This window comes from Anguilla rostrata, chromosome 5, assembly GCF_018555375.3.
Source record: "Anguilla rostrata isolate EN2019 chromosome 5, ASM1855537v3, whole genome shotgun sequence".
Classification (NCBI taxonomy): domain Eukaryota; kingdom Metazoa; phylum Chordata; class Actinopteri; order Anguilliformes; family Anguillidae; genus Anguilla; species Anguilla rostrata.
In genome coordinates, this window is record NC_057937.1 from 14378055 (window position 1) to 14404373 (window position 26319).

The window sequence follows — 26319 nt, forward strand, 5'->3', positions numbered from 1 at the left end:
ATCCTGCAATGTAAGGGTTAAAATAAATTATGCGTGTTCTATGGCCCTCAAGCTTTCCATTCAAAAGCCATAATGTTTTGAAGCATATTTAAACCCATTCATATTTGTAACGGCTGGATCACAACACATCTGCCCGTATGATAAATGGCCGTGAGTCATCACTTACCTTCGTCCCTAGAATCAAATGCTTGCAGAGAGAGCCATTAAAATTACAAAGCACTCATGTACCCAGCTACTCAATACAACTCAATATGCATTCAATGTCATGTTGGAAGAATATGAGAAATATTTACTGTTAATTAAGGCAAATGTAAATTCACTTTAGCATACACCATACCTACTGGTATTTGACCTTCGGTAATTATCTTCATTGCCATTATTACTGAGCACTTAGGTATAGATTTTCACCACAACATAATAGTCCGCTGCTTAGCATTGGAACATTTTAGATTCATTTGTTTTTATGTGATACCTCTTATCCTTGTTCATTTCTTGAAAACACACACACACACAGACACACATGCACATGCGACAGACAGACACACAGACAAACACACACAGACACATGCAGGCACACGCAGGCACACACAGGCACACTGACAACACAAGCACAGACCCTTTATTCACTATAAATGTATAATCTACATTTAATACATGTTGAAATGTGCAATGCCTACATCCTCCACAGAGAGAAGGCCCCTTTCATCAGAACTCTCCTCCAACAGAACACCAACCAAACAGGAATAAGAGGTGCTGCCACTTCTGTAGATGTTTCCAGTCTCTCAAAACAGTCCAAAACTTGGAACATCAGGACAAGAGGTCAACAGTATTTTTCGAACCTCATAATTGATCCAGTTGCGTAATTACAGGTTCAGCCTAAACGCAGTCAATATAATCCTGGAACTCTCTGCAGTTCACTGAATGAATGATAGCACTGCACAGGAGTGTCAGGACTTTTACTCTGACACATTGCCAGGGATGGTCACCCTGTAAGATGGTGACCAGACCACTGGCACAGACACGCTCACGTTAGCCAATGACAGTTACGTTGCAATTGTGCGGTGTTTAGAACAAAATTATAACAATACTACATTAACATGTGAAATGAAAGAAAAAAAGAAAAAAATGACCAAGGCCAAGAAATATAATGAATAAATAAATATATAAATTAATAAAAAAACACAATGTATGGAAGGGAGGGGCCACAGGAGGCGCTTACAGCGATGTTTTCCATTGGGTATCTCTCCTGTGACACCTATGCTCTCTCAAGAAGGCTACTCCTGATGAAGTTAACAAGAAAAAACGCTGATGCGTGACTGTGAGCGAGGCTGCCACTGACTATGGCCCCGTAGGTCCGCACGGCTTCTGGAGGCAGAATGAAGCTCAGACAGCAGCCAAAAGGGGACGAGCAGCTCTCTACGGTCCATACCCTCCCACGTGTCACATACGACTAAAACAAAGACCACAAAAACACCAGTAACCCGTATAGGGCAGAAGGATCCTCTCTATGTGCGCTTGGTTCCACGGAATGACAATCCAGTGCGAGACCTTTTATTTTGAATAAACGAGCACCGATATGCACAATTACAGATGGCAGCGAAGGCTCTTTCTTTTCTCAATTTAGACTGCTGACCAATGCATCGACGAATGAAATTCATCCGTTTTAGTAAGAGGTATAAAAAAACCTTCAGTTAAAAAATAAAATAAATAAAGTGTGCCGGCCTCAGTCCCACGCAAACACTTGGGGACAACGCTGTACCTGCCAATTATCCGATCAGCCGAGAATACAAGGTACGAGTTGTATAGGGCGCCGGCCTGTGTAATTATTTCTAATCACGTCAAGGTGGCCACACCGCCGGGCTGATCAGGCGGAGGCCAGAGCCGCCGGTCGGAGAGAGGAAAGTGTATTCAGTCAAGGGCAGGTGGGCGAATACGAGAACACAATACCGCTACTTAGGGTGGATTACGCCAATCGCAGGAAATAGCGCGCTAAGCTCTGAAACCCAGAACCCACCCACGCTAATCCCCAGCCGGGGCCTAAAAATAAACGCGAGCTCTGAACGGAATGGGGGGTGGGGTGGCGGGGGTATGGAGATTAACTATTTTTGGTCCGCGTGGCACGGGCATTAACGTATCTTGGTATCTGCACGTATCAACATCGACGTTCAGAGCTGCGTTAATCTGGAAAAGAGGAAACCGAGCGTACGCCCGACGGGGCCCTTTAACGCGATTTCCTCCTTCCTGCGGCCGGCGGCAGCTGTCCCGCGGGCGGCGGGCGGGAATCAGGTGGGAGGCCTTTTACGTTCAAAGCCCCACCCCTTGAAGCCCTGCCCATCGCACCCAGCTGATTACTTTAAAGAGGGCACAGACACTGGATTAACCCGATCAGTTCTTCCGTGGGGAAATCAGGTGCTGTCTTTTAATACCACTATTGATTATATGGAAACCTCTCAGACGCCAGCAGAGTTTGTCACTTGAGCCAGGTCCTGCTCTCTGACACTAAAAGGTGAAAATACGAACATAAACAGTCACACTCACACACACACACACACACAAACACACACACACACACAGTCTGACACTGTAGCTAAGGAAAAAGAAGTGACTGCTGGGTAATCGTAAAAGTGCCAATGACTGCCATGCGGGTGTAAGGACGTACACCTTCAGCACAGTGTTAGCGATGGAAAATGGAGCCAAAATGGCACACTTGGGGGCCCTGGCCTTTAATTTGTCTTCCAATTTCCTGTTCAGCATCCCTTTCTACCTGCTTCCCCACTGCTCATGCCTCTCTTCCTTCATCCTCAACTCTACTGTGATTTAACTGGCAGTTGAGTTTTTATTTGTTTTGGTTGGCGAAAAGAAGTTGTAGCTCCCCAGTTCCCCGCACAGGGACCCTATTGATATATTGATGTGCATTCATTACAGTCCTGTTCGATAAGTAATATATATGCAAACGAGGCAGTGTTATTAAATTATATGTAGATGAGCTGGATAGTCTCCCATTCTCATCTGTATCCATTTATTATAGATCTGTTAGAAAGTTATATAGTGGTTAAAAGAGGTCTTCTCTTCAGACAACGGGGACAGTAAGTTTCTTTCTTCCAGCACTGACAAAATTTTAGTGCCACCTCAATGACAAAATGAGACAAACTTGCCATAAACATAGATTCCACACAACAAACTCTAGGAATTCAGTTATGGAAACTGAAAATCATCTATCTAAAGTGAGGTATGTATAAATCAAATAAAATAGTGTAAACAGTGTGGAATGTTATTACCTGTCCACAGTTTCAATTTGTTTTGGGCCACAAGTATTACAAGAGACATTCTGATAAAAAAAAGGGTGTGTTCCCCCATATGCTCTGAACAGTTTCATTCTGTGAGTAAATCTTAAAATGAACAGTCTTGTTTTTTACAAATTGCGCACGACTTTTAATTTCTCAACTGTGGGGAATAACGCATGCGAAATAACGAGATGAAAACATAAGACAGAAGCCCATTTATTATGGCCGCTAAAATCTCGCGCCTGGAGCCAAATGGTGTGTTAGAGAAATAACTGAGAAAGCCAGAAATGCTCTCTGCCAATTTCTGTGGTTTCTTAATTAAAGGAAAAAAAAAAAAAAAAACACGTCAATGTCAGGAAGTCATCTATTACTGCCGAGTTACAGTAAAATAATGCCATTTCCCAGAAGGCACCACGTGGCCACACGAGAAATTTGATTACAGGGAGAAACAAGGGAAAATTGGGATAGCAGACACTGCAGTAGCTAATCTCATTTGGTCGCTTTGGTGTGACCACGCCAGCCAGCTTCAGGGGGCTGTGTTTTCTTAACGAGAGGAACGATGTGAAGCGAAACCAAACGAGTAAATTCATCCGGAGTGACGATATTATCTATTACATCTCTGGTTAAATAGCCACTCGCTAATGCAATATGTAATGTGAGGCCATCTACTTCCCATGGTTTCTTTCTCAATTCATTCAGTTTTCTCCCCAAGTCCCTGTTTTTCCATCGCATTTCAAGGTTGGAGGTTACTTTTCGGGGCGGGGAGTTGTTTGGTGCGCAATGGCTACAGCTGAGCGTGTGCTGAGATGTTGGGTGGGTGGGAGGGGTAGTGCAGCGGTCTGATGACATAATAAAGTGGAACCAGACAACCCCACCGGGCAAGAAACGGCAACGCGGACATGCAGGTCATGCAGCTGCATCATTTCAGATATCGAGCCCGTTAAATGAAATCAAGGCCCTCGGACTCTTCAGTACGGATCACTTCCCAGCAGAGTAAGTGGTGCTTCTGCACAGCAGGGAGCCTTAAAATATTGTATTACTTAGAAAACGCTACAGCACCCCAGGGCTCCTAAGAGCTGCAGTGGGCAGTAGTCCTTAAACAGCTGCGCTACTGAAAAGGCTGCAGGTTCAAGTACCGGGTTCGACTCTGGTGCTTCATGCCTGGGTAAAGAACCTAACCTGAACAGCACAGGTCGGTATCCAGCTCTATGAATCAAGCAAACACAAATTGCGCTCTATGCAATGAGGGCGTGTGCCACGCCAAATGGCAGAACACTAGGAGGCGGGGCGGTACAGAGCGCGCTCCGAGCCGCGCGGGGCCATGCTTCCGCGTCGTGTTGCTTGCCGTAACATTCGGTTGCGGAAAGCGCAGGAACACATAGTGTTCGTTTCAGAGCCCAAATGGCGGCTGCTCATGAATCGCCGCTCCAGAAGAACTGCGTCACACTCGGGTAACTCTGTACCGGTTTGTCTCTATCTCGCTGTACGCACGCTCAGCCTAAGCTTTCAGGAGGAAGGGACGGGACTGAGAAGCTGTAATAAGACCGTTCATATGGTCATACATATTAATGAGCGCCACCAGACACCTCTCTTCATCGACCTTTCAGAGATATATTTAGAACACGGCATATCCCAATGTTTTGGAAATGCAGTATTCTCAATGACCTTTGAAAAACTAGTTTTCCGAAAGTGAGAAGGAACTGTCACATGACCACATACTGCATGTGTTAGTGAAGCTAAATAGATTAGACTCCTTAAAATCCTTTAAAAAACAGCTCAATTAAATATTGCATAAACGGTTTCAAACCAAGTGAATGAATATTTATGTAATACTTTAAAAGAAAAGATAAATGTTTATGTACAAAATGAGCAAAAATCTGTTCAAGGTAGGCTTTTGCTCATATTTCTATTGCCACATACAGACAAGCAATGCATTTATTTCATTAAAAAACTTCACTTGTAGGAAGCTTGCAAGATTTCCCACCTCCAGGTCTGTATTAAATTACCAGTTCAATCAGAACTGATTTAATTAAGGAATGTCTCCATTTAAAGGAAAGCTCTGTGTACAAGGAGAGGCATCAAGAGCAAGGTGAAGTAACGATGCTTTAAGCTACTGAGCATCCTGATTGCTATATCAATGCAACACGCACTCCACCCACACAATGAACTACAGCAGTTGCTTCAGTTCGAGTAGGGAATTGCAATTAAATAAAAAATTAAACAGGAAGCCTCAGACAACAGGTAAGACAGGACATGAAGCACAGCCAAATCAAAAAGTCCACAGGAAAGATGATCATGTGATTTGTATACTTGTAGTTTCTCCCTCCATGCCCATAGCTCTTCACTATCAGCCTGCTAAAGAATATTCAGGGAAGCAATTTGCTGATCTAAGAAACAGCTGACATTTCTATTAATGAACTGGATGGTTACCCACTGACTGGACATACGTGTGACTTGAACTTTTTATCACTGCAAGTGTGATATGACATTTCAACTTTTAGAATCTGGACATACACACAATACTGAGGTAGAAAATCAGCCACATTGATGACTTGAAACCACATGGAAAACTTTTGGGACAATGCCTGCTCTTTAAAATGCGAACCTCTTGGTGTTATGAAAAACAGCAGATTCGCGCCAGTGGTTTCTGAACAGGGCTAGTGATAAGAGTCTCTCACCCGTAGGCTACGCCCGCGATGGTGCATTTCTTAAACTGCATCACGTTGCAGGTCAGGGTCCCCGTTTTGTCTGAGAAGATGTATTTCACCTGAAACAAACCAAACAAAGCTGCACTAAACCAACACACGAACAGAGTATGAAATGAAACCTGCCAGCCTCACATGGTTCTAACCGTGAGGTTCTGGTGCACTGCAGGGTATAGCTAGCTTTAGATCTCACAGTAAAACCAGCAATAAACCAGGTTAGGTGAGCAGACAGTGAAGCAAATACTTCATTCGATCGATCAGGTACTGAGTATCAACAAAAACCAGGAGCGGGGTTGAAAGCTCCTCTTCTGAACAGTATGTTGAGCCTCAGCATATTCTCAGCATATATATTTCCCACTTAAAATGCCAGAGGTCCTGACCATAATATATATCTGATTTTGACACATAAATAACCATGAAAGAAATTCAGCCACTGAAACAGAAATAGGTGTGAGAGAAAACAGTTTATTTAGAGCGGCCTTAAAACAGTCTGTCAAGAGGGATTCTTGAGAAACAACGTAAGAAAGACTAAACCCGTGCTGTAGGGGGTTTAATTGTGCCCTGGGGGCCTGGGCCGAGTCGTGCCGTGAGTCACATCGTGTCCTGTTCTGTGTTTAACCGATTTGGCGGAGCTGTCAGTTCCCCTCTGATGAGGCTGGCTCACAAATGAGTCTCAGTTTTACCAGATAGGAAGTAGGGCAGGGGAAGGAAATTAGTGCACACCCTGGTGCGTCTCGGACACATTTCCCCCATCATCCCATTAGCAACACACCAATGTATTTGATGGCATGACATGAGACATCTTGGTTTGTACTAAAGAAAGAAATGGCTGCCATGGTGACACGCATGATAGTAGGGTTATACTTTCTGACAACTGCCCTTGGAAGGATTGTGTGGCTGCGCTTACCTGTCCCAGTTCTTCGTTGAGGTTAGACGTCCTTGCCATGGCTGGAGTTTTGGTAGCTTCATAATGCATGTCCATATCCTAAAATAAACCAGACAGACATACGGACAATGGTGAGAGCCCGTCCATACAACCCCCACCTACAGCTCAGTCACCCACGCACTCACTCCGAGATCTGAGCAGGCATTCACGGACTCAGCTGCTACTGGCGAAGGCTCTGGTTTACCAACCTCCATCTCTGAATCTAATGCCAGCTCCTAAACTGGACTGTCCCCAAACACCTCCCCCACAGCCTCTGTGACGCCATTTCAAAACCTAGTCAGACATCCTGACCGGCGGGTCTCGGTGTGAAAAGACCAAACTTCGCCCGCCTCGACCCTCGACCCGCTGGCCCAGACGGGCCCTGGTCTAAACCAGCTGCTGTCTCTTGGATTCCGCTCATGGTCCACCGCTCGCGGGGGGTCGAACCGCGAACGAGATTACGCCAATCAGCAGCAGAGCTGCTAGCGGCGGGAGGGGGAGCGACGTGCCCCCGTGCCGGACCCATCTTCGCCCCCCCGCTCCGCCTCGTCTATTTTTGGAGCTTCCCGCGGTGCGCCCGTCATGCTGGGCACAGGAGGGAGGCTGGCGTCGCTGATCTGTTCATCACCCCCCGTCGGTACCCTTCTGAGCCCCCACAACAAATCAACACATGTCAAAGGGGAGCATGACAAACAAACGCTTGCCCGAAACCAAAAAAAGGGAGGGGGGGGGGGGCACACACACTGCTTACTCCATAAACCTGCAACTCAGCTGGTCTGCTTATAGGGGAAACTGAGATGTTTGCAGTTTCACTTGCTTGGAGCACTGAAACATTTTATTAACACTAGGGGCATAATATCCCGAGGAATCAAACACTCAGCTTGCTTTGCAAGTGTTGCAGCTATTCTGGACTAACTGGGCTAACAGGGGTAAATGCACAGATGCTCCAGCAGAAATGCAGAAAAACAGGTGCCACTTACAGCCAGAAGGATCATAGTGCACTTTCCCGCTCTTTTGAGAAGGCCTTGATTCAAATGAAAATCGATATGGCCGCTGCTGGTGTTCTTTCGCTCATAATTCCATGCTATTGACCAGTGGGTCACGACCGTATCTTGCGTGAGGTAACCAGCCCTCATGCCCTTTCGCTCACCCAGTTGATGAAGTAGGCCTGGACAAACTTGATGACCTCCAGGGTGACCAGCAGGCTGATGGGAATCAGGTTGTTGAAGAGGATGATGAAGGTCAGGAAGTTGAGGCCGAAGTTGGCAGCGCCACCATCTGTTTGAAGATAGGGGCCAGTCAGCGGAAGCGAGGATCTGAAGGGCTCTCAGGGTTCTGATACTCCTCCCACTCACCCCCCCCCCCCCACCTTCCTCGCCCACCTGCTCCACCCCCTCCCCCTCACAACCCCCTTGCTCACGGAAACGGCGTTCACCTCAGCGGCGGGCGGTGCTCCACAGAGAGCCGGTCGTTATGTCACAGCTGCGGCCGCAAAGCTCGCAACACATGTCATAATAATAATAATGTCTTTGGTTTCCTTTCAGCTTCCCCCCCCCCTCCCCGCCCCCCCACACCCCCCCGAAAGTCCTGCAGGGAAATAATCAAAAGGAGAAATACGATCCCACAGCACACAGAGAGACCCACATGAAATATCGGAGTGATCTGTATTACCTTTCCTTCCTTCCGGAGCCGCGAGGGCTGTTTTTCCCTCAGCCCCGGCTCTCGAGCGCCCTGGCGCTCGCTACCGCGGTTAGCCCGAGCAACTCTGGAGCCTCGGCTACTCGCTCGGTTCGACAGGTTTTTGGACGGAAAATAAAAAACAAAACAAAAAAAAAAAAAACGGAAAAAAACGGAGGATGGAATGATGGACCCTACTGCTGTCTGCATGACTTACAGCACGCAGAGGGGGGAGGGACGGGGTGAGGTTTGCTAGCAGTGCGGAGGAGGACAATCTGAGTGCTGGACTTCTCAAGACAAACCCCAGCCAATGCGTAACATTCTCACAATGCAGCCGCAGGGCTACGGCAACGTGGTGACGTTGCGGCGACGTTACAGGAACATTGTGACAACGTTACACCTGAGCTGGGCAGGTAGGAGCTTCAGTCTAAAGCAACAAACAAAGTGGATAAGCAGGGTTTGATTTTTAGTAGATTAAAGTAGATAACAGAGATTTACTATATTATGTTAAACTGAACAATAATCAGAAATACCGGTCTATAGTTTACTTAACTTGCTGGATCTAAAGTTCTATTTGACTGCAAGGTGTCAGATTCAGAGCAGGTTAGAACATCGACAAAAAAAAAAAACTTCACAGAAGCCTACACATGCATACATCCATTGTCGCAGCACAACTTTTTTTGAAGTTAACCTTGCCATCGCATTTTCCGCAAGGTATCCGGTTTCACATTTTAGGTTGTGCAGAAGCCATCAGGTTCTACACATCAGCACAGTCTTAAAAGATCTGCAGCGAGGACCAGTACTCCAAATTAAACAGGTGCGATGCAGGATCAGCACATTCTTTTTTTGACGGTCAGCAAAAACAACATTCTGCACAGAATCTCTCTGTTATGAAGTTAGCAGCCAAGCAACAGAAAGTGTTGCAGCTTTATAGCATAAATTATGGGTGGTTTTATCACCATCTCTGCTCGTGTAAAGAAGAGCCTGGTGCATAAATATGACAGAAAAGATTTCTAATTTACACTGAACTCCATATGAATTTATGATACTTTTTCATTATGAATAAAACTAAATTACTATCTACTGTCGGATTACTATCAATTTCCCTGTGCTCTCCTGCACTTTAATGGGATTTTATTTGTTTTTAAGCATAAACCATTCACCTGTACTACATGCTAGCTATTGCTACATACATTCTGTTGCAATTACAATTTCATCTCACGCTGGTGTATTTTCTGCTGGGCTCCAACACTAAAAACCAATGGAAGGTGGTGGAAGTCGGAGGTGGTTTGCAGTGCAAGTAAATAACGATGTGGCAGAACTGACATGTTTACAGGGCAGCAATCCACACAATTCTTTACTCGACAAAAGAGGGGAAAATGTGCAGTAGACTGAAACACCCCCTTTTTCAGGGACACAATCAATCTGAAGATGAGGAGACCTGCTTTATGACTCCACTTCACCCTCTCATGCGATGTCACAATCGGCAGGGACTGTTTCCCCTGACAACCACAGCGTCTGAGCTGAGGAGAAGCACTACGACACCGGTTTGGCAGTTCGAGACACTGTGGTGCAGGAACGAGGGGTTAAGGCGTAGGTCATAAAACAAGCCGGAATCAATCTGGCACAAAAATAAATAAATCAAAAAAATCACTCCACGACAGACCCGTTCAGAAGAAAGAGATGGTTTCATCGAGACGCTAAACGTTTTGCAAACGTGTATCGGGCAAATGTGCTAAGCACTTTGTACACTTTGAACTTCCGAAATTATTGAACTCTTACGCAAAAGAGTACTAATCTAGGCCTACACTTCGAGTAGTCGCCTCTTCAAGTTGTTCAAGCAACATCATCAAAAAAAACAACAAAAAAAAAAAGATGTAGATCCCTGGCCTGATTAGGGGCACTTGCTCCCAATCATGCAGCTCGGTTGGACATCTTTGGTACAAATCGAAGAGTACTAAACGAGAGGCTTGGCAGACATTTGGCAAATGTTGCCGTGCTCTGTCCCTGTCGCTATACTACTTGTAAACAAAGGAACGGATACGTACACCCGGCAGATCTGAAGAGCTTTCCACGACAAAGCCCAACAGACGAGAGCAAAACGTGCTCATTAGCTAGCAGAAAAGGTCAAAAGCCTTGGTTTGCAAAGAGTTTAGCATGTCACCGGATGCAGGGTGGGGAGAAATGTTGTCTGGATCAGGCACTAGAGAGGATCTATACCAGGGGGCCCCAATCTCATCTGAAAAGGGCCGGTGTGGGTGCAGGTCTTTGTGTTATTCCAGCACCAAGGCACCTGATTCTACTAATCAAGGTCTTGATTGAAGACCATGGTAAGTTCATTAGTTGAATCAGGTAGTGTAGTGCTGGGGTAAAACAAAAACCAGCACTCATGCCAGCCCTTTCCGGATAAGATTGGGGACCCCTAATTTGTACGAGCTACGGATCCTGATGTGTGGGGTCCTTAGGCCCTCCTTAATAAAGTTGGGGTGACTACTTAAGGGGCTTCTTTTGTTTAGCGAGTCAGAGCTACGGTTAGGTGTTAACTCAGGGGGGGAAAGGTGGGTGGGAAAGGTGGGGGGAAGGGGGGGACAAAGGACAGAGGGAGGGGGGTCATTCACAGATGGCCAAGGCACTGAAATGGTTGTTACCTGGAGCTGTTAAAACGACAACAACAAAGAAAACAAAAACCAAAACAGAATGTTAGAAATAAAAAACAGCACATGGGCGCTGAGATAGTCAACCATTTCATTCAATGTGTGGGGGCGTTATCTTTACTTTGGGGGGAGGGGGGGAGGAGAAAAGGGGGAGGGGTCTATTCTGCCACAGTTTTCATTTCTTCCCCTTAGAAGTCTTTTGTACTTGTGGTTTTGCGATACACAGTTTTTACGAAAAGCAACACAAAAAACGACGACAAGAATAGCAAACGAGGTACACACAAGCAAATAAAGGAGCAAACACTGAGGAGGAGCATGTGTGCTTAAAGCGGGACTACGAGAGGGCAGAGAGGAGGGGTGGGGGCAAGGGGGGGGGGGAGTGGAATGGGGGGCGTGGCGCGGAGGACGATGCTCTTACAGTTGAGGTCCATGTACCAGGCGTCGTTGCCGTGACGCGCCTTCCATATGGTCTGACCGATGGAGCACACGAGCGATATTGCTAGGAGACAGCCAAACAGAACCAGGATCTGGAAGTTGGTGATTCGCTCCACATTCGACAGCTTCAGGGGTGGCCGTGTTGTATTCTGGGATTCGGTGAGAGGGGGGGTGGGGTACAGGCAAAGAAGTTCAAGAAAGGGAATGGAGGAGAGAACTGTGATTTAATTGACCTTTATGTGGCCTAGACAGAAAAAAACAGTAATGGAGGTAGGGAACAAGGGAGAACAAAAATGTCATTATTTCCTGAGAAAATCCCAGAGATGACTAAAGCTCAGATTGCACAGGACCAGTTTTACCAACTACTCCCGTGATTTCATTCCCATAGGAACCCTCCATGCCCATAATTTTTTACAGAACAGGAGAGTAAAAATTCCAGCCAGGATTACCTACTGTATATCGAACTCAGAGATCCTTATATCATACTAATCCGAACAGACATTTCAGAAAACGCAATTTGCACTCTGCGGGAGAGATTTGATTGTCATATGCTCAACCACTCAGCAAGGAGTCAAATTTACGAAAGAAAAAAATAAAAGTTCTCAGACAAGGAAAATCTTGCAAATACATGAGATTGGTTGGATGAGCAGCCACATTTGGAAAGCCTGAAACAAATGGGAACACTAAGTCCAAAAAGCAAGAATTTGTGGTAACGCTGGAAAAGAATCACATCCTTCTATTAATTTGACATTATATCCCATTCACATTCAGGACACGGTCAGTGACTGGGGTGAAAATGCAGGGATTGTTTCATCCTGTATGAATGCTCTGCTGCAATTACCCACATAATGAGTAAAAATTAAATTACAGGATCTCCTTGGGTCAAACTTGTCCCATGCGAACAAGGGTTTAGTATCTAATTCCACTGATGGTGGTGGAATGACACAGTATGGTACTGTATAAGTCATTTACAAATATGCAACCGGTTTCCCCATAGGAGTCAGCCACAGATTCATTCAAACTATGAAAAACGAGTAGACGGTACATATCAGTTGACATAAATAAAGATACATACAGTGCCATTACAGCATAAATGAGTGGGGCTCCCTTCGGTCATTACAGAGAGAAAGCCGCTCTTAGTTTCAAAGTGCATGACGGCCACTTAAATGGACATTCCCTTAATCCCTGCTGAAGGCAAAATGATGAGACAGAGTCTGGGCACAAGCTGGCCAGAGAGACTGTTGAGACCTGCCGAGACCTGGACTTGGAATGGGCTGAAATTGAGATATAACTTTGTGTGGTCTGTAAAGGGATGTATGTTATGCAATCTATTTTTGTATGCTCTTTTTGATGTATTATGAAATGTTATAAAATCAATAAAGTTATTTAAAAAACCCGATACCGGCCAGCGCCTGCCGGTACCTGCCATGCTGATACTGCGCACTGCCAGCGCTCCACGCCAGCCTCCTGCGACTGCGCTGGCCTGCCGCTCCGGTGCAGCCTACTGCAGACTTGTGTCTGCCGGTGTAACCACGATGCGTGACCCTGGTTTCTCAGCCGGGCGCCCCTCAGCAGTATCTGGTCTGGACCCAGTGGCACGGTGCTGGAGTGAAAAAAACCACAGAATGCTGTTCTGTCAGCCACCTGTCACAAACGCTCAGAAGTGCTCACACAAATAGAATCATAATAAAAATCATAATTTCAATGAAATTAATAAACATCTGCTTTCTATGTAAATACTTTTTTCCTTTTACTTTACCCCAGATACACATACGTATTTCCAGAAATAGTCTTTAAAAAACCTTGGTATAGGTGTTGCAAATGAGCAGGTCCTGTAACCATAGAAGCAACGCATCTAGAATCACTTCACAATGCATCAATGAAAATTCCAACATCCACATCAAATACATAAACAACAATTACTTTTGTAACAGGGAAAGGATAGCACTTTATCCATCCGTGTTCAAAGGTGCTAACGCTTTTTTCCTTTTAAAAGAAAAACGCGGGTAGTGCTCGACAGAATGTGCCATGCTGAGTACTTGTAAATAAGCTATGTGCACAAAACCTCAATTTCAAACTCCAGTTAGATGCAAGATGATTAGGTACATGCTTATATATGATAAACTACTGAAGTCAAACGACAGCCCTAGGTGCCACTAATGCATGCGCACACAAAAACAGCACACTGTCTCGAATCAATATACTGGGTTCAAGACAAGTGCTTTAAATATGCTGAATGCACTAAAAAATGTTCACATGCAATATGTTCACAGCTTCATATTATAGCATTTAATGCTTCAAATCTGTACCGATGTAAGTGTTAAACAATTACATAGCTGAGCATGTCAGATATAACATATGAGTTAAAACTCAGCTGAGGCATGACAAATCAAAGTCATTATAACGCAATAGTATTTATATAGGTATGTGGACTTCTTGGAAAATATAGTAATAAACTTCACAGCAGTTTAATATATTGCAATATTTTGAAGCACAAGTAACTTGTATATTTGCCAATATATTGTTAAGTTTTGCAATACATTGGTAACACATTTATTTCAGTATACTGATAATATATTCAGTTACGATGAGGGACTGTTCGCACTTTGCATAAGCCATTCAATCTGTAATCATGCTGTGTTCATACAGCATCACAGGTGTGCAACGCATGTATGCAAAGCATGTGCTGATAATGATCACAGCAGCCGATCCCGCTGGTGGTATTAGGAGGTGGGGGTGGGGGAGGCCTGTGCCTCTGAGGGATGACAGGTGATAGTTGGGTAAGAGGGGAGACGATGACGAGCTAAGCGGACAGGGCAGCCTGGAGACTCCCACAGCGTCCTCGAGCCAGATTAACCTGGAGCCTCGCCGGAGGCGCCGCCGACGCTAATCCCTTCCCAGAAGCCCTCATCTGCGCCAGCTCTCACAGCTCTGCTGAGAACTCCCAGGCTAAAGCCCTGCCCGGGGAACCCCAGCGGCCATGTGACCGCTGACAACGCACCCAAGGGTAAGGCTCATTAATTCATGCCTCTTAAAGGGACAGTTCAGTTTTTCTTCGATTATGTCAGTTTTAGAGAATCTTTACAATTAGCTCAGGCAGTTTTTGTGTGCAATGAAGGATATCTGAGACATTTACAAATGTTTCTGACAACCTACCAGCTTTGCAGTAGTCAGTATAGGGGCAAACTAAGTCACTGGAAACTGGCTTGTACAGCAAAGTCATGCCTCCAGGTTGTATGTGTGTATATATTACCCAATTCTTCAAAAAATGAAGTTTTATCTTCTTTCTTGTTGGAACGATACAGTATACTATGGTGCCTGTAACCTGGAATGAACTGAAACAGATATTTATGTGTGATATAAAAAGCTATATTTATGTTATAATTGTGAATAAGTGCCAAAAAATTAATATGTTCAGAAGTATAGCCTCTCTAAAAATAATGTTGCAGTACAAGCTGCTTGCAGTTACTAGAAGTGTATTTTCTTGCTTCACACCAGAAACCCCAAAATGCTCTTATACCAGCTATTCTAAAGCTGTATGCTCATCATAAACCTTTTGTGAGTACCTAAAATATCTGTCATTGCAAATAAAACTGCCTAGGCCAATAAAAAAACATATTAAAACTGAAATAATATAAAAACCCAAGAAAGTTAACTTTACCTTAACCTTTACGGTAGCTACCAAAACTAATTCTACTGTTTTACACCATAAAAAATGAATGCATCAACAACATAATATTAAAATATTACATTGGATAAAATTGGCATTATGAAGTAAGTTGAAAAAAAATCTACTTAGTTTTTCTTGTTATATACAGAACCACCACTACATTGTTCTTTCTTGTAGTGATATCATATGATGTCAAATTAAGAGGAATTCAATTAAAACCAAAATAAAACCTATGGGATTGAGCTAATAACAAAAAAACAGCCCAAGTCCAGTGTCTGTTGGCCAGGGGCTCTGAATCAGATTTTTGATTCTGATGGAATTTTTACAAGTTAAAAATTAGATTACCTTAAAATAGTGCATCCAATAAGAGGAAGGTAAAATAACATCTATCCTAAAAGCACTTTAAGATTCAGGGCCAAAGAAAGTGGAGAGCACCCTTATGAGTAAGTGCTTGGGTTTGGGGGGAAATGTAATTACACTGAAATTTACTCAAATGTACTCAAGAGCTCTGTGCATGCTGAACCTTCTAGGTAAGCAGCTTCTTTCACAGAACAACAGGAGTACTTCACCTGGAATTAACACGCCCCCTACCCATGAATCACCCGGTAATCTGTCCAGAAACACTACTATGAACGTGAGGCGAAGCTCTGCAGAAGCCTGGGGAAGTTCACCACCCTGTAGCCAAATGAGCCAACCGGTCAGACCTGAAAGCAATGCGAGAGCGAGTGTCTGTCGAACCTGTGGCCTTCCAGTCTCATGTTGCCGACAAAGTCGTACAGGTGACGGTTGGGGCTCTCGCACTCCATGCGCCCGCCCAGCCTGCTCAGGCTGTCAATGTCCTTGTTTTCCGCGGTGACGTGCAAGCCCTGGGAAAAGCAGCAGAAGCAGGAAGAGGTTAGAAGAACACTGGGGCGGCCATCTTGGCTCTGTTAATGCAAACTCTGCATAGGTCAAACATAGCATTCACTTAAAAACAGAGGCCTTCATTTTATTTATTTTTTCCATAAGGCCAAAGCCATAATGTGCCCTTCTGTGATGTGCAGAGTTTTAAAATTGTATTTACTGATGGATTACACTGGCCATACTCCATAAGAAATTAAATGCTAGATGTTTATGGCTGTACATTCATACATACAGCTCACATTGCTACTCACTATAATGACCTAAAACCATTATGTCATTTCCTCAAGATAACAAATCTTGTTGTTATTAATACAACAAAATCATTGTGACAGAATCGTGCCCTACAGGGGTTTCATCACCGCACTCTTCACAATGTAACTCTAGCAAATGATTATCACCGCTCTCTTTTCACACCTTCCATCTCTGACGACGAACAGGCTTTTACCCACACCTGCTACACTTTTCACCTCCGATATTCTCACCGAATAAATCAGTTCGCCCAGCATCGGCAGCGACGCGCTATATCTGTCCTTCCGCGTTTTAGATGCCGTATTTTTCCTAATCATTGCTACACGAGGAACCGAACGCAAGCAATTCTAATGGTTTATGGATTGGTTGTTTCCCTGACGCGTAGCGTCCAAGGACGCCCTGCATCCAGGGACCTCCCTGCCGGCCTTCCCCTCCAGCACAGCACGGATTTGGGGCTCACTGGAGCAGAGGGAACTGTCCCTCCCTCCTCTGGGAACGAGAAGCTGAGTGGGTTCTGACCCCAGCTGTGGGCGGTGCGCTCCAGCGCAGCGTCGTACCTGACAACCTATTAAACCGAGAGCCGCTGCTGTAACAGGACCTGCCATTCAGCACCTGCTTTCTATGAGCCTGGCCGCTATTCTTAGCCTGGTTTCCACACCCTTTGGAAACACAGGGCTTTTAGCCTTATCATACTTCACAATCCCTACAAAGAATAAACTTCCGCCATTACATTTCATTATACTTGACACCTGAGCTCGAATCCTCGTGCCAAGATTAATGGATGACTGACATATAGGCCTGTGTGTCAATGCTAATCCGACAGTACACAACAGGATTGACGCATTGCTAATGACTTCAATATAGACAACGGTAGAGAGCTGTAGCTACAGGCTGTGTCACAGTGGTTTACACAATCGACTGTCGGCCATGTAGTTGCATGATTATTTATGAAGCTGAATCTTACAATGGGGCCTCCTTGGTATAACTGTAGCGCTTCCTAGGATATAATTTCTGCCATGACATGAGTGATGCAATTATTTGTAGAGGAATACAAAGGATCAAAAAACTCCACACCGTCTACAAACGCACTCACCTGTCGTATTTTAAGGTTTGTCTCTCCATCCAAGTTTGAGGTCTCAATATAGCACATTGCTTGGGGCTCGCTGGTAAAGAAGGAATGAGGGTGAATTTTGTGTTCAGTCTACACGCGCACACACACACACAAGACCAACTGCCACGGCATCAAACATTCATTTCTCTGTATTAATCAACTTATTGCTCCTTTTATTTGTTTAATAGTTTAACAATAATGAGTATTTCATTCGAGTGCACACTGAAGTCTTCAATTGAAAAAGAAAAAAGGGGAATTTCATTTTGTCATTCTCTATTACAGTATGAGGAGTGTTGTTTCCCCAAAGATGTTTGATGGAATGAAAGCTCAGAAAGGACAGCTAAAGATGAGGGCGCCAGTGTAACCTGAGACAGGAGAGCCCGCTTTGAAGCTCGACAGTGGAAAATAACTGAGCCGACACATTTTCTCTGTAATGAAATGTCCCTCAGATCTAGAGTCAATAGTTAATTTTGAAATTTCAGATAGTCCTTTGCCAGATTGCAACAGAAAAATAATAATAAATCAATGCACCAATATATATGGCTTCCAGTCCCGCTTTTTCCACATCTGGCATATTTAGCTGTCCTTTGTGTACAACACAAAAACACACAAGACGGCAACCTGCACACACACTGCAGTTAATCAGGCAGACAATTAGCAGGCAACAGGCACAAGCACACCGAGCCGGAGCAAGACGGTGCTTGCCGCGAGCCGAGCGGCTATTATGGATCCCTTTTGTCAGGTAAATAATGCACAGCGAGGACCGAACCTAAAGATGAGAAATCACCACTCTAATGGGGACCTTAGAGCCCACGAGGTGGCTTGAACAGGCACACAATGTTCCATTCGCCAAACACTGAAGCAGGACCTTACCGCACCTCAACCATTCAAAAATGAGCCAGTGCTTGAAAGATGCAGAGGTCGCTTGCATACATGCACAGGCTAAATGCAAATATAAATGTGCAAGACATATTGCATGCGAGCATACAACTGGGAAGCAATCTGCATGCAGATCAACATGCAGCTATCACGCAATTTGTTCATGAAAACTTGACACAATACCTGTAAGTGCTTAAAGCAGTTTGTATGAAACCGTACACATCGTGGCACATTAAGCCAAAGTTGGTGGTCAGACTGCAGCAGAATTCATGCGTGGTTCAGGCAATGCATGCAACATCAGCGATAAGAAAAATGCAACGGCTCCTAATAGCTGTGTGAGAGCACCAATCTGTGCATTTCTCATTCAATTATTTAGTATTGACAATTGCTGCAGAAGGGAAGATTCATCATTTCTACATTGGTAGAGCTTAGCTTTAGTCTAAATGATATCTTTCCAAATTTTCCAGTTCTTCTGCTAAGTCCACATTATGAGTGAGTAGAAACATGGACCACGTTCTACATGTCAGAATAAGCTCTAAACATTGTGTATACAGTAAGCCACTAATATCATTCTAATTTGTATAGCTATTGAACCTTAGCATTAGATTCAGAGACAGAAGTAGACAGAGACTGCTTCCATCACTTCTGGTACTTCCAGAAAGGCAGTCGGCCAGGCCAACGTTGCTTGGACAACTTCAAACATACGTACAGAAAACACCAAGGGCTGTGGGGAGATGCATTAATGCCTGTGTAATAGGAACTGTGTCTCTCATTACATTACAATGACTTGTCAATGACCAGCACTTGAATATGTTTTGTTGGCCTGGCCAAGTGCCTCCCTGGTTGAAACAGAGGACACACTGCTCTGCCAGACTCTCTAAAACAGGCAGCAGGCTGGACTCCTGACCTGGATGACAGAATGACGAGGTCGGCAGGGAGGTGATCTCCATTGGTGGCTCTGACTATCTCCCCGATAGAAACCTACATTAGCAGCCACCACCACCGCAGTGCCGCCGGAGGGAGGGTGGTGAGAGAGGAAGAAAAAGAGCAAGAGAGAGAGAGAGAGAGAGAGAGACAGACAGAGAGAGAGAGAAAGCAAACAAGGGATTGTGGGAAAGCATTTGTGAGCTAAAACGTGAACAAGGGAGACAAACAGAATTTACTGACAAAATATAACCACACAAAATGTTACAACTGCTTCCCCAAAAATCCAATTTAGTTTTTTTTGCTTTTTTTCCCCCAAAAAGCCATTTGAGTCAGGTCATACACGCTAGAAATCAGAGGCAGTGGAGCAGGCCGGAAGGCTTACTTAAAGGAGCGGTACACCCTAATGCACAGCGCCAGACGTCTGCTCAGAAGACTGATTTCGTCATTTGGGATGCGGCTGACCAATCGGAACCGGTCAGAGGGTTTCGGTTCAGCGCTTCAGCTACGCCGCGACGGAGAAACTTTATGGCACGTAAAGATTGCCGCCTCCTGCCCACTTAATTGTAAATCTCACAGCCAGCCCTGATGGGGCATGTATTTTGAAAAAAAAAATGGAGAAGCAAAAATGTGGATCGCAACTAATTAATGATGCTGTGCTCTCCAAGTGAAGCGATGGCTTCACTTGGAGGCAAAACATCATTAGTCCCAGTCAGAGCTCACACTGATCTCAACTGTGTAGAATGCACAAGTGGAGCCATTCACAAGATGGGAAGTGTATGACATTCTGGAAAGTTCTCAAGAGCATAAATCATTATGCTTACATGTGTATGTGTGCATTTCCTATCTACTGTTGCTAATTCTGATTAGCATCCATAATTTATAGGTCATTTTTGTAAAGGCACTTTTTGCTTTTGCGTGACCCTCTCTACCTGGACCAGAGAAGGATTGCGTCAGCTGGCATGTATTCTTCGTCATTTACTTTAACAATATCTCCCGCCGCTACATGCAAGAAACAAACTCGTCATTGGTTAGGAGCCTTCACAGACAGAACAAAACTGTTTCATTGTAGGCCCTGTTCCAATGCTGGAAACTAACTATTAGCATTTTCATATCACTGTGCATCAATACACAGACCAATCAGTTACTCTGGCTAACCTGAAGGAGGATTTGACAGGCTAATGCCTGATTGAGACTGTTATAAATGCCTTATTATCAACAGCTGTGTGCTTCTCGAAATAAGAGTGGAATTGCTTCGATTGCTTCGTCAACATCGCTGAGATAAAATATGCAAAGGACAGCCAAACAAGGGAGTCCAACAACAATGAACATTGAACTTTTCATCATGTTTTCCTGCACAGAACTGTCTGCCTATATAAGTGTCAGTCCCATTGTTATAAGGAAAAAGGATGACAACTTCCTTTCTGTGCGTCTGGTTATATTGTCCCTGTCTGCACTGAAATGTCAAGCCAAAGAGTTCCAGTGATGTAACCGAAGGGTCAGTTCAGCGGGGGCATGCTGTTCATGTCAAATGCAGACAGAGTCGGATTCATTGCTGCAGTGCTTTACAATGCAGCACAAAACTGTTCCAGTCATTTTCTTTTCATAGCATTCAAAATAACAATAGAAGCACCTTGCATGTGTGTGTATGTGTGTGTGTGTGTGTCTGTGTGTGACTATGTCTATGACTATGTCTGTGTCTGTCCGTGTGTCTGCGTGTATGTGTGCATGTAATGTGTGGCTTCCATTTAGCTTATAATCATAAAACATAAAAAGTATGCCTATTCATTCAGTTTTTTTAAGAACTCAAGCCAAGCCGTACTGTGTATAAATCTTAAAATGAGACAACAGCCTCAGATTGTGTTTGCAGAGAAGATGCCTCGCTGTATGTTTCCTCTGCTTCTCATAAACGGAGCCTGTGTGAGAGCGCTGGCTAAACATAGTTAGCCAACAGAGAGCGGGGCTTCGCACCTTCTAATTACTGCGACTGCATTCTTGACAGGGTAATTAATTCTGCTCGTGAAAGAGGAAAAAAAAATCACAATCAAAAGCTGCTTTCCGTTCCCCAGCGACGCTGCCGGTTCCCGAGGACGCTGAAAAAACGCTGGATTTAATTACAGGCTGACGCAGACGGCCGTCTCCCCACCTACAGCACACAGAACCAGAGAACGTCTCCTCCTCTTTGTAATAAGCAGATATCGGTGGCGGAGGAGAAACGTGTAGGGAAAAAAAAAAACCACACCTGCTCCATGCTCTAATTCCGCAGAACAGACTGCTAATTGCCCTTAACAATGCAGGCGCAGTTGCGTCAGAGCCCCGAAAGGCTTCGCAAATGCAAACCTGCATAATTTATAGCGCGGCCTATGAATATCACAGCTCTGCCGGATCCAAACCCTCACCCCACCGCCCCTCCGCCCCGACACTCCATCTTCACATGGAATAAGACCCGGTTACATACCTTCTCCCAGTGGACGATCTCCCAAGCGCCGTTCCTCAGCACTTTCGAAAAGCAGAAGGAGAGAGGAGACAGCATTTTTTTTTTGATATAGGCTCATAAATAAATCACCTTAAAGCAATGAGGGACATTATCAAGGCAAAACAACGCAGCGTAGATCGACGTCGTATCTCGGCCGAATATTTAAACTGAAGCCGTCGATCAGATCTGACAAATTCACGTATGGTAAACATGTAGAAGGTGCTAGATCAAATAAGGGCACCGTGCATAAATTCAGGAGGCCGGTAGAGTGCAGGGTCAATGTTGATGGAGGGAGATGTCAGAGTTAAAGCTGTGCGCTCATTTAAAAAATGGCAACATCCCATCAGTCACTGCTCTGCAGCACTCACATATGCATCCCCCACGAACGTGCTTCAGTTTCTGCTGAGCAAAGCCACGTTCTGATCAAAACAAAACCGACCTGCATATTCATCACCGATCTGCGCACTGCGCATCTTTCAGCACTGTATATTGCAGTTGATCCCAGTTTGGCAGATTAGGCCAAGCATACTGCTGTTCTAATTTCACCTTGTGAAGGTGCTGTAAATGAATCTTGGGCTGCGCTACGGAGCCTGCAGGTAGGCCTTACCTTGCGTTTCCTTCCTGTTTACGACGCTGTCTGCATTGTGCCGTTTCTAGGGAAAAGAAACGGGCAATGATTACACACTTTGTTCTACAGTGGTGACATCACATCTGGCCTGCCACCAACAAATATTCATCTTTGATGCTGCACAGCAGGAGTGTGTCTTCAGAGGGCAAAATCCAAAGATATACTCTTGGCCCTTTCTTTCCATTGACAAAAAACAAATACATTATTCAGATGCATCAAAAATTGTGATTGATATCCAGGTCTGAATCTGCACAAATGTCAATATACCTCCTACTAGTGACAGAATAACAAGTAATAACAATGAATATTTCAACGAGGAACCTCCTTTGTTTACACAAGTAAAATTCATCTTATTCAAGCAATATTTTATACACAGGAATAGGGAAAATATTTGGCCTGTCTGAACAATTTTTGAGAAGCATCTTGTCCTAGGAGCTGAAGCATCATTGCTGTGCAGTAACCTTAGGCAACTAGCACCATCTACTCGCCAGCCACTTCACAGATAATAAAAGAGACATTGTGTCAGGAACCAATCATTCAGATTTAAGCGCAGCTGCACAGCCCACCGAAGCTCTGGGGGCGAGAGCAGAGAAAGCGAAGGGTCAGCAGCTAGCATGGGGAAATGGAAGCGTGTCGGACACAGACACGACCCCCGCCCCTCTGTTTACACTCTTCCTTTGATCTCCCTGAATAACCGCCCCCCACACCCTCCTTAGCCGAGATGGCGCTGGCGGACCTGGGCTTGGCTCCGCTCGACCGGAACGGAGCGCCCGCGGTCAGAGATGGCGGTACGCGCGATCCGTTGGCTCGTTACCCCGGCGACGGGGCCCCGAGTCGCGCTCCCTTCTCTGATCTTCGGGACTACGCGCAAAAGCAAACCGCCTTTTGGGATATCTTCACCCAGTTATCCCCTGATCTGGGGTCAGTTCTCGCAAGAAACCAGTCTCCTCATTATCAGCTGCGCTCTGGAAAAAAAACTTTCCGTGCTCTGAAAACACGAACGCACAGAAAGCGAACAAAGCAGCGCGAGCGCCACGCGAGCCTCCCTCCGATGCTTTTCTGCGGGACTGATGATGCCCACCTCTGGGACTGCTGTAAGAACCGTGGGAAATGCTTTCGCCGTACAAAAAGCAGCCTATTCAAAGCCGAGGATTCCAAAGGGGTCAGCAATGCGCTGCCCACATTGTGAATTCGCCAGCTCTTGTTAGCACGCACTCAAAATTCTGCACCCATTTTGCACACATAGCGCGCTACGCAGCACTCAATACCCACCAGCCAGTAATTATTAATTGAAATACTTTCTGCACCCGGGGCCCCTGATTGTGTAGTGACTGCAGCTCAATAACAGAACCGCCCGTTACTGGAATACAGATACCTACTGACGGACCGAAAGTTTTTTATTTTGTTTATTTTTTACATCGATACAGAACCGCAAAGCCGTTTCGAAACACAAAAGGCGGAACCTGACCCGGCCCACAGACGCAACGCGAGAGTGAGAGCGTGACGCGTGGAGGAGGGGAAGAGACAAATAAGAGAGAGAAAACGGAGCGGAGACGGGGTCACCCAGTGGGAAGAAGTCCTGGGGGTGTTAGGCTTGGGAGGCAGGATGACTCAACCGCCACAGCGGAGGAGGCGGTGGTGGAGGGGGAGGAGGGGGAGGAGGAGGGGGAGGGGAGTGGGTGGGCGGAAGTGGAGAGCCAGGGAGGGCATCACTGTGGATTTCCCCTGGCACCGCAATTAGGACCGTGACCGCATCCGACCGCAGCCTCGGGGGGAAGCCTCTGCTGCAGGCCCCTGCACAAACGCGTCTGCGTCAACGAAATGAGCGAGGGAGCCCATCACACCCCCCCCCCCACCAGAGTGACGCACAGCGCAAACGGAACTGACCACTCTCGCTCCTCACTAGGAAATACCCCTCCCGTTCTCCCTCCGGTCTGACACTCCGTTTCTTTTCGTCACAGGGGAACGGCGAACGCCCGCGCGTTCGACCGCCGGGACCGTTCTCCTGACCCGCTGAGCCTCGCCTTTCTGTTGAGAGCGTGGGGCGGGGGTTGTGCTCTCCAAGCAAGGAGGAATGTAACCTCCCCTCCTGAGCTCAAATTAAACCAGTGGAACATCCCAGCCAGATGAGGCCACACACATTACTACAGTGCCTTTCAAAGGGATTTAAGGAAACCCTAGTGTGTGCAATTAGAATGCTTTTACTGTGAGCAATTAGAACGAATTCAGAATACACACAGGGCATGCAACGGTACAACTGCCACCGACTCTGGAAAAATGGGATCTCTATAGCTCATTAGCATAGCCCAAGCTTTAAAATGATGGGATGCTCATGACATTTGCCTCATTTATGAGAACGGGTCACAGATAATTATGAATGGATAAAAATGTAAAGATGCTCGCTCTTGATAACAGCGAATGGTGAAACGAAACACACACTGAGGCAGGGACATTATCAAGATAAGCAGGAAGTTAAAGGAGCATAACTACCCTCCGGAATATTCTCCGACCTCAAAACAGCTCATTTGCCCGAATTCCGCACTGCTGAGGACAGGAGGAGCACAAGTCGACTCAGGTCTCAGGGGGGGTTGGGGTGGGGGGGTGGGCGAAGGTTTGCTTTGGGCCGTTTCCAGAAAAGACCGAGAGCGGCAGATGCCGTTGGCGCGTGCTCCTTGGCGGCAGCTGACGGCCGCCCTCGTTAGAGTCTCCGCGGCGCCGAACGGGGGCGCGGGACACGCGTCACGCTCGGCTCCCGCGGGGGGAGGGACGACGCTACGGCGCGGAACGCTTGTCACCGCTCAGTCCCGCGGGTTTCAGTGTTTGTACCTCACAAGCACTAAGCGGAGGCACTGAAATAGGCCTTTTCAGGTCCCTGCACGGCTGCCCGCGTTTCATAGACGGCTCACGGGCTAAAGCTTCGGAGCCTTTTCATGCCAATGCAGACAATGACCTCACTCACAGTCAACACACAACATTGCACCATTAAAAAAAAAAAGACAATTTACAATTTACAATTCAATATCATTTAGTAGGAATAATTCATCAATTCATTCCTTGGGGTTATATTGTTTGTACCTCACAAACATTAAATAGAGGTACTACAATGGTCAATAAAGATCTGAGTCCCTACAGCAACATTGGGATATCCTGAAAAAAAAAAAACCCTGCGTAAAACTACGATTAATGTGCTTATTCATCCAGGGCCCAATGAGACAGCAGTGAGGCAGAGCCATAATTATTTTGTTTAAATCATACAGATCAAAACACAGCACAGCGCGATTCAGAACCGCCTTACGACGATTACCACCATGAATCACAAATTATTATAATAAAAGAGCTTCGTTATAAAGACACGCTTTCATTCACTCTTCTGTGTTCGCAGGAACAAGCGACGTCTTTTTTGGCTGAATGAAATAAGGACAGCCTAAATGGTGGGAGAGCCAGTTCTCTGTCTGAAAACAGGCCTTTCCCCAAGGATGGCCTTTAATTAAAAAGCCTGAACAAGGCATTACAAACCTCTCTGAAAAGCAGACTTGACACGTTTTCATCAAACGGAGCCATGCGTTCTGTTTTATAACTGCCTCCCACAAGTCCATAACAGCTTTCTGACAGCAATATTTTTCTTTTTTTTATATGACTCACAAATATGTCAACAGTTATCATTCACACTGATGCTGCCATTACACATGAAGAAAACCAAGTTGAGGGCAGCGACTAAAGACGACTGGATGTTTAAGGCCACTGCCTCCAGAACAGCTCGGCTCTCGGGTCCTGGAGGAAACGTTTACGAGCAGCGTAT

General features: G+C 45.5%; 1 protein-coding gene across 1 annotated transcript in view; it reads right to left on the minus strand.

Annotated features, from left to right (window-relative positions):
* LOC135256047 (phospholipid-transporting ATPase IA-like) overlaps positions 1-26319 on the minus strand; it is a 107522-nt gene that overhangs the window by 67970 nt on the left and 13233 nt on the right. Inside the window, exons 5-14 of the mRNA XM_064337922.1 lie at positions 22500-22545; positions 21875-21915; positions 19400-19473; positions 17596-17665; positions 16089-16216; positions 13193-13283; positions 11664-11829; positions 8065-8192; positions 6897-6974; positions 5963-6051 (exon numbers count right to left, since the gene is read on the minus strand). Of these exons, the coding sequence (XP_064193992.1) occupies positions 5963-6051; positions 6897-6974; positions 8065-8192; positions 11664-11829; positions 13193-13283; positions 16089-16216; positions 17596-17665; positions 19400-19473; positions 21875-21915; positions 22500-22545 (911 nt within the window). The remainder of the gene's footprint in view (positions 1-5962; positions 6052-6896; positions 6975-8064; positions 8193-11663; positions 11830-13192; positions 13284-16088; positions 16217-17595; positions 17666-19399; positions 19474-21874; positions 21916-22499; positions 22546-26319) is intronic.